This window comes from Antedon mediterranea, chromosome 10 (genome assembly GCF_964355755.1).
Source record: "Antedon mediterranea chromosome 10, ecAntMedi1.1, whole genome shotgun sequence".
Classification (NCBI taxonomy): Eukaryota; Metazoa; Echinodermata; class Crinoidea; order Comatulida; family Antedonidae; genus Antedon; species Antedon mediterranea.
This window is the reverse complement of record NC_092679.1, coordinates 14,407,877-14,421,301: the sequence shown is the minus strand read 5'-3', so window position 1 is coordinate 14,421,301 and position 13,425 is coordinate 14,407,877. Positions and strand designations below refer to the sequence as shown.

Sequence of the window (13,425 nt, the reverse complement as noted above, 5' to 3'; positions counted from 1 at the left end):
GGCGTTTAATAAAGCCAAACAACTTGTATTTATTGTATTTGTATTTTGTATTAATATTTGTCCTCATTGAGGAAATTCGGATTAGGCCCTCAACGGACCCACGGCAGCCAGCAGTGCAGCGCCTACCATATTAGGCAATGAGAGTAAAGCATCTTGCCTAAGGATGCAATTAGTATGGTACAGATAACCTCGAACCCATGCCTATCACATGCTAGTCCGATATTACCATTACACCATCACTCTCCAGTATATACAGCACCCGCCACGATTTCTAGACGGTCTCCCATCCAGAACGCAACCGGGCCCAACGTTGCTTAACTTCGGTGATCTGACGAGAACCGGTGTTTCAACGCAGTATGGCCGTATTGTGACTGCAGATAATGTGTTAACACATTATGACCCAACATTGCCTGTTAAGCTAGCTACAGATGCTTCTCCATATGGCTTAGGAGCCATATTGTCACACAACATTGATGGAGTCGAACGACCAATCACCTATGCATCGAGGACCTTGAGCGCAGCGGAGAAGAATTACTCTCACATTGATAAGGAAGCTCTTGGCATAGTATGAGGAGTAAAGAAATTTACCAGTTACTTGATTGGTCGAAAGTTCACCTTAGTTACAGACAATAAACCACTTACGTACATCTTCAATACATCGAGGGCTATTCCTGCCACAGCAGCTGCAAGATTAACTCGCCAGGCAATTTACTTGTCAGGATTCAATTACGAGATTGAATACAAGAAAGGTGAAAACCACAAAAATGTAGATGGACTTTCACGACTACCATTAGCAAATACTGAAGCTAATGCTGAGGATCCGGTTGAGGTGTTTCACACTATGCAGTTTCAACCACTTCCTGTAACAAGTGCCCAGGTCAAGATTGAGACATTACACAACCCAACAATGTCAAAGGTGTATGATTACACAATGAAGGGTTGGCCTAAGAGCTGTGATCCGGAATTTGAACCATTCCATAGACGACGTGATGAACTGTCAATTTTTGATGGATGTTTGCTATGGGGTACGCGAATCATTGTTCCACCAAAATTCAGAGCAAGAGTACTTGACGAGTTACATGAAGGGCATTTGGGCATTGTAAAAATGAAGTCCTTGGCAAGGAGCTATGTTTGGTGGCCGAGAGTGGATGCTGACATAGAGAAATTAGCAAAAACCTGTAGTGGATGCCAAAAGACACTGCATGAACCTCAGAAAGCACCCTCCTACATCCATGGCAGTGGCCGAGCAGTCCGTGGGAACGTATCCACATCGACTATGCGGGACCAATAAACAACATAATGTATCTGGTAGTTGTGGATGCACAATCCAAGTGGCCTGAGGTATTGCCTACGACCACAGCGACATCAAGCAAATCAATAACTCTGTTGCGTGATTTATTTGCGAGGTATGGACTACCAAAGCAGTTGGTATCGGACAATGGTCCGCAATTTGTGTCAGAAGAATTTGAAATGTTTCTCAAGAATAATGGTATTAGACACATCAAATCAGCACCATACCACCCAGCAACCAATGGGTTAGCAGAACGTTTTGTGCAATCATTTAAAGGAGCACTCAAATCGGCAAAAGAAGGAAACGACACAAAACAAAAACTTGCAAACTTTCTATTAGCATATAGAAATGCCCAACACAACACAACTGGAATATCTCCAGCAATGATGTTTATTAGAAGACAACTACGCACCAGACTAGATTGCATTATACCTGACTTACGTCAAAAAGTTGAAAATAACCAGGAAAGCCAGAGAAAACCAACTAGCGAAAAGAAGCTTAGAGAATTCAAAGAAGGAGACAAAGTGTGTGTTCGTGACTATAGATCAAAGAGTCAGAAGTGGATAGTTGGAATTATTCATAGGAAAACTGGAAAGTTGTCATATGAAGTCAAAGTTGGACCAGACATGATTTGGAAAAGACACATTGATCAAATCCTAAGCAGTGGCTTAACACTAGATCTAGAGACACCTCCAGATATAGATCCTGTTGATTTAGAACCAGCTATCTCAGCAACACCAACACCACCACCGGAAATACAACAACCAGTTGAGATTCCACAACAACCACCACCAAGGAGATACCCACAGAGGAACAAGAAACCACCTAACAGACTTGATTTATAATGGACCTTTAGACATAACTCAATACAGTTAACAATAATCATAATGATAACAATATAAATAATGAGACTACGGACACTTGAGATTGAAACACTTTATTATCAGAACAGTTTAAAAAAAAAATAAATAAATCTTATAACGAGCAATATACCTTAAAGCTTAATGCTATTTAAAATGTTATTACCATTGAATCTAAAGGGGAAGAATTGTAGTGTATTGACCACATACATCATACTGTAAATAGTGTTGCCGCCCTCTGTTGTTCATTAAAGAAATCTCTCTCTACAAAATGGATACCGAGCACGAGTCATATGTATGATACATCACAATACCCTATAGCCTAAATGTGCACACTTTTTACAAACGCCACTGTAATGTTTTTCCTGATAAATTTACATGGTTAAACAAAATTGTGCTTTTCGTAATGACGTACGGATCATCATTATATTTAATGTAAGTTTAATTTAATTTTAAAAAACCACTTGTTTGATTGGTTTTAATAATATAGGGCCTAATACAATATATGTTAGTAGATGAAAATAGATACACCACTACCAAATCCGAGCACTTGGAAGTCAAATCGTCAGATGGACCGTAAAATTTAAAACGGAAGCCAGTTCGCCAGATCGGCTCTTACCAAGGCAATCTGACAAGACACTGAGCTCGCCTTCGAAGATAGGAACTCGTAACAGTCATTTGATCTTATGTCTGGCTGCGCTGCGACAAAATACCAACATCACGTACATATTTTCCGCTGCGCGCGGTGTCTGATCGTGTCGCCCTTTGATTTCCGGAACTCACCATCCCGATGTTAGATTGCCTTGCTCTTACTAGTCTACGGTAACGAATCTTGGATAAAATCTTATTCATTTCATAAATACAAACCAGAGATGCAAACCACTGTTTGCTAGTGTAGACTTCTGCAAATTTGAATTACGGTCAACTGGTCTAACTGCAAGTACATTAAAAACATCAAAACAAAACTCTTCTTGACCGCCGTAACTCGGTTTTATGAAACCCACTATACCCTCACTATTTTATATGGAATATGCATTTTACAGCTTCTACTGACAATCTTAACAAAACCACTAGCTGTCAACCACTTGTACTATTATGTTCACCAGCAACAACTGAAGATTGTACACGCCGCACTAGAAAAGTGAACGATCCTACAAAAATACGTTAATTTCTACACGACACAACAATTAACAACGAGGTACCGTACTTGATAGACTTGTGCAAACAAGTCAACATGTTAGAAGAAATCATCAGGGCCTGCTTCAAGTCTATTTTAACTTCTAGTTTAGGATACTAGTTTGTGTACACTTAAAAGTAGCATTAGCATTAACCCATCTCGCTCCTCCCCACTATCTCCAAAATTCTTGAGAGGCTTATCAACACTCAACTTTTATGTCATGTTTCGCCCATTATTTCCCAAGATCAATTCATGGCTTCATTTCAATTCTCTCCCAGTCATCTCAGGCGTGCCTCAAGGTTCCATTCTTGCCTCCCTGCTGTTCAATATATTTGTTAATGAAATACCAAATCTCTTTCAAAATTCCAACTGTCTTATGTTCGCTGACGACCTCAAGATTTACAACATTATTACCACCACTGAGGACTCCGTTGCACTTCAGGCAGATCTGGAAAGACTCGGTACGTGGGTTTCCGACTGGAAAATGTCCCTGAAGTCCGAGAAATGCAAAGTCCTGTCTTGCTCTCTTAAGAAAAAACCTATTATTTTCGCTTACTCAGTTTGAGAAGAAGTCCTTGAAAGTGTAAACTCTTACCGGGACCTCGGCATTTTCATCGACCGTAAACTGACATTTATTTCACACGTTGATCATGTTGTCAGAAAATAATAATAATAATAATAAACAGTATTTATATAGCGCCTAATGGATCACTGACCCCTCTAGGTGCTTTACATAGGACCTTAACTAAATGGTAATAAACTATCCCCCGCCGGACACCATTCCAGTATTTCTTAGTCGAGGTTTCGGGGATGGAGACAATCAATAATGTGAAAAAAAAAAATGTAACTAAGCTTAACTATGCTTAACTAAGGTAAAACTATCCCCCGCCGGACACCATCCCGGTATTTCTGAGTCAAGGTTTCGGGGCCAGAATTAAGAATAGAGAGTAAAATGAAGCATGCACAACTTAAGCTCTAGGGTTAAACTATCCCCCGCCGGACACCATCCCGGTATTTCTGAGTCAAGGTTTCGGGGAAGGAATAAATGAATGAATGAATAAGTTAATAGGCCAATAGGCTGCTGGGGCTGATGTGGCGCAATTGCAAACGTTTTTCTCCACACACCAAACGTGCGCTTTATCTTTCCCTCGTCCAACCATCTTTCGATTTCTGTTCAATTATTTACAACTCACTCTCTGCTTCTCAAGCCTCCAGAATTGATCGAACCCATAACAAGTTCTTGCGCTTTGTCGGCCCAGCAGCCAACCTGCCTCCTATTGTTTCCCCGACATCTAGGAGAGCAAGACAGGACTTGCACTTCCTGTATAAATGTCTTACTTCTAAGTTTGATTGTGATCTTGTTTCGTTGTTTTATTTTAATGTTCCTGTTCGTAATCTTCGTAGTAAACCCTTTCTTCATGTTAAATATTCTCGTGTCAATGTTTGTAAAAATGGTATTTTCTGTAGACTCTCGTCATTGTACAATTCATGTCTTTAAAAAAATTATTCTTTAGATATTTTTAACTGTAATTTTTATCAATTTAAATGTATTATTAATGAAATTATTTAAACAATCTTTTTTTCATTTTGTATATATTTATATTGGCTTATTTTATAGTTTAGTTATTTTATTTTCAACCTGTTATTGGTGTTTTACACTGTTGGTTTGAAATAAAGAATAAAGAATAAAGAAAGAATAATCCAAATGTCAACTTTATGCCAATGGCTACCAGATGTCTGTAGACATGAAGTACCGAGTTCTGTAAACTGTTAAATCACTCCCCTTTCTTCTGAATTTAAGTGTGTGAATATAACTTCTTCAAAGCTTTCAACCTTGTTATACGGAGTCTTGCTGATCTTTTTTTGCACCTGTCTAAGCGATCCTGCGTTATTTTTAAGTACGTAAAGTAGGGTCCAAGAATTGCCTTTATTTTACATTTTGGGTGTCATGCTAAAAATGTTACTGTCTAAATATTAAAATGTCTTTTTATTAACTCAAGAGTCATGCAGACTTTGGTAGTATAAATTGCAAAGTAAGAGGAGATCTTCAATGTGACATTCTCACCTCGCATTTAACTCTTGATAGATGAAGTACTTATAACCGGTAATGTCCTCCCTCACAACAGTTCTGCTTTTTATTGAGTAATTTGAGTTTATGGCTCCAGTGGCTGTCCATACAATCCAAACGATTCTAAACGTTTCGTTTCACATGTATAATGTACTACAGTATCATAATACAAAATTATTCGCACCATTTATTGTACCGTCACCATTGTACCGTACATTTGCATACTGTACATCATTTTTCGATCGTTGCGAAAAGCAAACAGATATTTATAGTAGGCCTACATACTACCGTATAATATCTCTATGCGGAAATCCCATCACGACATCATGGCTGATCGTAAAGAGATAATTTGGGATGTTAGCCGACTTGCACTCCTTTTCGTAGCATTTGCTTCAGGAATTACAATCATTTCGGTTATATTAACTTTTAAGGTAATGAGTTTTGTTTGCTATATTATTGTTTCAGCATGAAGGTATACCTCTACATTGTCAGAGAGATTGTACTTTTAGTGTAGTTGACTTAACTAGATGGTACGCTCGCTTCGCTCGCGTACCATCTAGGTCGTGCCCACAGATGGTTCTCGAATACACAGTAATTTCAGCGTAACAAAACTGGCGATTTCAATTAATGTACGTACCGCAGGGCTATAATACATTGTCGTTTACAGAAACGAATAAATAGACACGATGATTTATGTAGTCAACTAAAATTAGCACCCTTGGAATTACTTCCGAAGGAGAAACTTATCACAAAATGAGTCCAAATTTTTGATTTGGACTCATTTAAAGAAACCCAATTTGTGTTTTGTATGTAACATTAGGGTTGAGGGATGGGAAAGCGGATAGGTACAAAGAGGAAAATTTTTTAAATATATTCTTTATCCACTCAGTAACGAAATATTTTGTTCATGTTTAAATAATACTAGAGGGTGAGCTCGCTTCGCTCGCTCCCCCTCTAGGAAGTGTAGACGATGGTTCTCGGAATTATAAAAATGTTCTCCTTGTACGTTTTCTGTCGGTTACCATTATTAAAAATGCTTGACATTCGTAAAACTAAACTACTCTGTTTCACAGTGTTTTAGATGATTAATAACATTTTAAAGTATAGTGTTTATTGTTTTGTAGGGCCCTTTGGGGAGGCGGGATTCATTTTGGGAGGTGCTTATTCGAGGGATATATGTTAATTTTTTTAGTTTTAATAATAATGGTAACATTTATAATCAAATGAAATCCTCTAATAGATATGAAAAGTAGTAAAAAAGAATAACAAATACTTGGTAAATTGTAGATAACAGTGCGATGAATTCTACTACAAATAGTAAAATGATTATTATTCAAAGTGATGTTTTATTGGAGAGGCGTTTATTCAAATAAATACTATCCTAATAATTATTAATACATTATTTAATTTAAACATCTTTTGAAACTAACTGCCGTGACAGAGTGACCCCAGAAAGAAGACATTATGGCTTGCAACATGGGCAGACATCTAGATCCTAACGGGACACAGAAAGCCTACAGTTATTCCTGTCAGCTAATACTCAATCAACTATGGGGATTTCACTCGATTTTAAACAAAATGTCTTATCATCAAATCTCCCTATGTAATTTTATAATACTATTTCCCACAATATATTCCGATCCTTTATGGCGTATATTTAATTTGATCTTTATTAATTTGCAGTATAATTTTTATTTTAAACTACTGTACCTTCACACACGCGCTGTCCGTTCCTAAAATAAACAAAAAACTGAAATGGCTATGCAATTTAAGTTCCAGTCCTACTATCGGTTTTTGTCTTCCTTCTTCCAAAGGGACACTGTATTGATTGATGGAAAGTGCCGGTTTCCAGTTACCTTTAGGGTCAAATCTATTATTTTAACTGCTCCCTTGTGTATAAAAGAGAGAAAATAGTTGAAACCAGGTTGTTGCAAGATGAACCCGGAAATTACTTTGACCCGGGAAGAATTGAAATTGAGTTGAAAATCTACCGTTGAAATCATAAATTGTGTTAAAAAACTCATTATAATATCTTCCTAAGATAGAAATATGGAAAAATAGCGTTGATGTGAAAATTAATGTTATCAAATCTACGTTTCGCTGTACATCTGAGATAGATAAGGTAGGTATCCAAGGCGGAGATTTGTACCGAAGTTTTTGCATTGTGCTCGCCTATGTCAGAATTAACCATAATTTATATATAGATACAATATGGACGATCTTTTTAACCAGCGCTCATTCGCAGTCGGGAAGTCTTTTTGATGTTTTTGATTTTTTTTTTAATGATGCTGGTGACATTGCATTGATGGGTCATGTGAATGCCTCCACCAAATCTGTTTCCTTCCTTCTTTCTCCTAAATCGATTTTGTTTTGTCTGGCACGACTAAAAGAATTTCACATTGGGTTGGGGATAATAAAGTTGTTTCGAATTTGAATCTACTGTATTAGGCCTATACAATATTTGAACAATAACATAAAGCTAAAGCTAAAGCATTATTTTAAAAGTCTACTTTTTAATATATCAAAACGAGATACCTTATATGGGTTGATTTGCATAAATGCCAGGCGACGTCGACGTATATTAGAAATCTCTGGCTGGTGTGGCTAGTTGAGACGATGTCAGCGTATAATAGACCGGAGGTCTTAGTTAGTATTAAGAAGTTACACTACTATATGGAGAATTTACACAATAAAATATCTCGATTGTTGCATGATTACAAGCCTTCCGTGTTTCTTACGTTCTTATTTCAACTCGAAGAAGTGGCCAGTGAGGCCGCACTTACATCAATAGTTACCGTAGTTTTAATGTCTTGATATGTTTATAAGGCGCATCGTCTAAATTTCAAATCTGGACTGGAGCTGTGGCTTGGTGGTTATGATGCTTGGCTACCAATCTAAGGGTCCTGGGTTCAATTCAAGTCCTGTCATATGTCAGGGTTTTTTTCTCATGACAATTTACAACTCCACTCCCAAAGACTTAATAATAAGTCTTTGTTTATGTAGAGCATCTTGTTTGTCTTGTGAAATTATTAAATAGTTTATCCATCCTGTAATTGGCGGGTTTCTCGCTGTTGGATGAGTATGAAATAAAATAAAAAAAAAAAAAATAAAAAAAAAACTTATCTTATTGAAGATATTAATTACTGTACCTAAAATGTACATGTACATATCGAACCCTGGATAAACATTTAGTAAAACTAGTAGGCCTATCAGTAGTACAATTTACGTGAGTCAAACATGACGAAACAGAAATAGGTTATAAAAATAAATGTGCGTAGAGATATTATATCAAGTTCAAACTCAGTATAAAGCTCAGGTACAGGCATGAATTTTAAATATAATATTTGGTTAATTGTACATAAATCAAACATTTGTAACAGAAATCGAGACAAAAAAACAAGAATTTCCCTTAATATGGTCAAATACAAAATTTGGCAAAATTCTTCAATAAAAACCAGGAAGACTTTTTTTCAGTTGTTAGGTAGTTAACCTAATGTAATAACATGTCTGATGACTCCCTAGACGGTGAAAAAAGATGGTGGATATACAGTGGATAATTTTTGCTATAGCATGAAAATAAAAATCTGAAGTTGAATAAAAATATCAGAAATGTAATATTCAAGTTATATTACCTATATTTAGTCATCTGATAACATTTTTTACCACACCGTTTATTTTTCATAGCTTTTTAAATTGCCTCTCTATTTACAAAATTTGTGTACAAAAGAATAGAGATTTTACTGTGTAATTTGAACTATCCCCCGACTGATAAGAAAGTGCTTATTTTCAACAAGCTCGTGTAACACAAATAAAATCCAAAAAATTATGAAACATAGGGAAAACTAAAGATCGATAATTATTAGAATGTATAGGCCTAATCAATAGAAATTTTTTGCCCGCACCTAGCCTTTAAAACAAATAATATAGGCACAGCTAAACACACTCAACTAAAAAAATACGAAAGATCTCCCAAAAAATTGATTGCAGAAGGGAAAAAGCTTTATATTAAAATCTCTGAATTTGTAGTGATTAATGTTTTCAATAGTGTGTAAAAAACCTAGAGCAACTAATTGTTATATTATCAATATATGGTTAGTTTTACAGACAATTAAACGAATGTATTAACACAAACGTGCTTTTTTTTATCTCTTTTGTGGCGTAAACACCACTTTTCTTCACATTAATATCATCTTTCATGTCATCACATTTTCATGTGTACCATTTTAAATCTTGTAAATTCACTTTGTGTTCCATAATACCTTGCATTTTCATTTTAAAAAGGGACAATGTGACGGAAATTGTATTATATTGACTGATGTGAAGTGGGAAGATGACAGTGAATGCAGTGACGGGATAGCACACTGTTTCCTTATCCCCAACAAACCTGGATCGTGTTCGTACATCATCAAAACCCAAGCAGCTGCCTGTGCCTTTAGTTGTATGTGGTTTATATTTTTCATCGTTAAACTGGTTACACGTCAAGAGTATACTAAGTAAGTTTAATATTGTTGGTAACTGGTTACAAAGACTCAAAAAAGTTTAATAACTAATTAAACTGGTTACAAATAAAGAGTTTACTCAAATGAGTTTAATAAATATTTAAACTGGCTCCATATAAAAGGGTTTAACCGGTAAGTTTAATAAGTTTAAACTAGTTACAAATAAATAATTTACTCAAACAAGTTTGATCTATTTAAACTGGTTACAAATATAAAGAGTTTACTCAAATGAGTTTTAAAACAGGTTAAACTGGTTCCAAATCAAACGTTTAATCGGCAAGTTTTAAGTTTAAACTGGTTACAAATAAGAATTTACTCAAACGAGTTTTAAAACAGGTTAAACTGGTTCCAAATAAAACGTTTAACCGGCAAGTTTTAAGTTTAAACTGGTTACAAATAAAGAATTTAGACGTTGAGTTCAATAACAGAAGTTTAAGCACATGGTTAAGATTAATACAGAATAAAATCCTTTATGCCCATAATACATTTTAAAACCAATACCAGAAATTAAACACCGAGTACAAATAGACTTACTAGTGCTAACTGTCAGATACCGTATAACAATGACCAAATATAGACATTATACTACTGTACGGTACTATTATGTAAATATGCACAATGTACAACAGTACTATACTATACTAAAATATAATAGGCCTATTGTACAAAATAGTATGCTTCACGAATTTTAATATTGAATCCAAAGGAAATTATTTAAATACATTTGTAGGCCATTGCTTTTGTTCACAATCCAATTTGATAAAGGTTCACGTTAGCGATACTTACTTTGAATCTAAGCTACTTTGTCCAATTCTTCCAGGTTTAGGCCTGTAATACTGTTGGCGATTTCATCGATTTTCTACGCCGTACTTGGGTTCATATCGGCCTGCATCCTTCATGGCGGACTCCACAAGCTGTGTAAAGGCCTGCTAAGTGGACCGCATATTTCAGAAGAGTAAGTATGTGTATACAACCTGGAGCTTATATTTCACATTTACAAAAATGACAATAGCTTTTACAGATATGCCTAAATTCACCACTTTAATACTGTTATATTATAGAGTACCATTAAGGTATTTGAAGGATTTGAACCAAGGCAATCTAGCAATAGTAGACTGAGCTCGCCTTGCCAAGATATGAACTCGTAACAGTCCTTTGATCTTATGTCTGGCTGCGGCAAATACCAACAGTACTGTCATTGTTATGTAGGCTCATATTCTCCGCGGCGAGCGGTGTCTATTAAAGGGGCATGGAGCTGCAGCAGCAGCCACAAATAAACCCTTCGATCTCCAGAGCTGTTGTTAGATTGCCTTATTTGAACGTATATGTTTATAAATACAAACATGTTGATTCACTATTTCAGGACCTGTGCAGAGTTTCAAACGCACGCACAATGGCAAAACTTTGGAAATAATAATGATCTGTATTTCATCAAATATTTCCACAGTGCTCAGGTAATAATTTTGTTATCTTTCTTATTATCTTTTTTTTAATGTTGGGCATGCGCATATCACCTAACTTGTCATGTTGACGAGTTTTGTGTGCTTGTTTATTTCCGAATTTTGACTTGTTCCAATAGTTTGATGCGCGTTCAAATCAATTATTTATCAATGAACCAAGTGGAATGAACAAGGTTGTTTATCAATGAATAGCTTGGGAATGGGGGTTTCTCCGCCATCAATCCGCAAAACGATCGGCGGAGCAATCGGTAATGAAAAGATGTTTACATTTTTAACGACCTATCATGACGATTGCTTTTTTTTCCAGATTACGTCATGGATTTCATGTCTCTGCTGGCTTGCCTTGTTTATCACAAGTGTGATACAACTAAAGTGTCACGGAGGAATAAAACCACAGAGATTCGAAAATGAAACAAATGTTGTTACTTAGATCATAGAGAATTCATTCTATTTTTCCCGGTGAACATTAGGTGATGGAAGTTGATATTAATGGTCAAAAGTTAAACAGAAAATTAAAGACTACTTGTAAATATTACATAACAATAAATATTACTTTAAATTATAACATCATTATAATGAACTATTAAATAATGTTCTATCTATATCGAACAATTTCGCTCGAGTACTGTACAGTATACGCTATAGCAGCGTTAATTAAGGTTGAGGTTTTCAATTAATATTGTCATTTGATACAACTTTATTTAACCCCAGCGGAGGTTCAGATTAACTCACGGTTTTTGTTCCTCACGTTTTGATTCCCACGTCGCTTTTCTTCTTAATGTTGGTGTATTATATTGTAACTCGTGTTTCACATATTTATAGGCTATGTTTACACAGGACATTATGATGAAGGACCATGTACATCATTTGGTTTTCTTCTCAACTTTATACTTAATGTACAGTATACTGTATTACATAAATGATATGTTTAATAACAAAACTAAAAAACATGAATAAAGTTACTTTTTAGCATGTATACATAATTTTGAAAATTTTAATCGCGCGTACGCACGCGTTACATGCGCTACGCACGTAATTGTATTGCCATATGATGATTTATGCCCTGAAATTTATGAGTCGAGTACCAAATTTTATTTAATTGTGATTCATGGTTGTGAAGATATGATTACAAACGTGATTTCGTTAAATCGTGCGTAGACCGCGTAATTTTTTATTGCGCACCGTGAAAACATAACCAAATCGATTCCTGGCCATAAGGAATATACTGTGAAAAATTGACTTAGATTAAACTGATATCAAAATAAGGTCAGAAAGCGATAAAACGCATAGTGATACCGGACCGACAGACAGACCGACAGACCGACAGACAGACCGACCGACCGACATAGTGAACTATAGAGTCGCGTCCACGCGACTAAAAACATATGTTTGCGTACACACAAGAATGGATTGATAGTATATTTCATAGCGTCAGTCCATTTATTTTTAATCTGAGTTTGCGCGCTATTGTAGATTTCTGCATACTTGTTTTCTGCTGCAGTTTGCCGAAGTTTGTCAACTGGTCTATCTACACAAGCAAACGTTGAAAAACTTGACAATCTCGAAGGTTAATCGAGTTTTAAATAAAAAGGGTCAATGCAAGACCAAGGCAATCTAACAACACAGGCCTTTACAAGGAACCCGTGACAAATACCAACAGTATACTATTACAATACTCCGCGGCGCGCGGTATCTGTTAACGCGCGTGGAACTGATCGTGTCGCAGCCACAGATAAACCCTTGATCTCCGGACTTCAGCTTGCTCTGGTTAGATTGCCTTGGTAAAGAGTATCTTTTATCTACATATTTAGTTTAAGCACATGATTATTTTTTACCTATAAGAGAAATACCATTTGATATTATTAGTTGATTTTTGCCTATGTTTGTTTGTTTTTTCTCACTTTATTATTTATAAATATGTGTACATATGTGATACGTTTTTTGTTTGTTATATGCATGTATACTTTTATAGAACCTTTAATGTACGTACATATGTGTATTCATATTTATTCAGTTTATATATATATATATATATATATATATAACTTATTATAGTTTTGTCTTATTTAT

At 35.7% G+C, this 13,425-nt stretch overlaps 1 protein-coding gene across 1 annotated transcript; it reads left to right on the top strand.

Annotated features, from left to right (window-relative positions):
- The first annotated feature begins 5,631 nt into the window (after nucleotides 1–5,631).
- On the top strand, nucleotides 5,632–13,332 carry LOC140060243 (uncharacterized). The gene is made up of 5 exons (XM_072106376.1): nucleotides 5,632–5,827; nucleotides 9,678–9,889; nucleotides 10,716–10,850; nucleotides 11,259–11,349; nucleotides 11,663–13,332. The coding sequence occupies exons 1-5, from the start codon at nucleotides 5,699–5,701 to the stop codon at nucleotides 11,783–11,785; spliced, it is 690 nt and encodes a 229-aa protein (XP_071962477.1). The 5' UTR covers nucleotides 5,632–5,698; the 3' UTR covers nucleotides 11,786–13,332.
- Nucleotides 13,333–13,425: the final 93 nt, after the last annotated feature.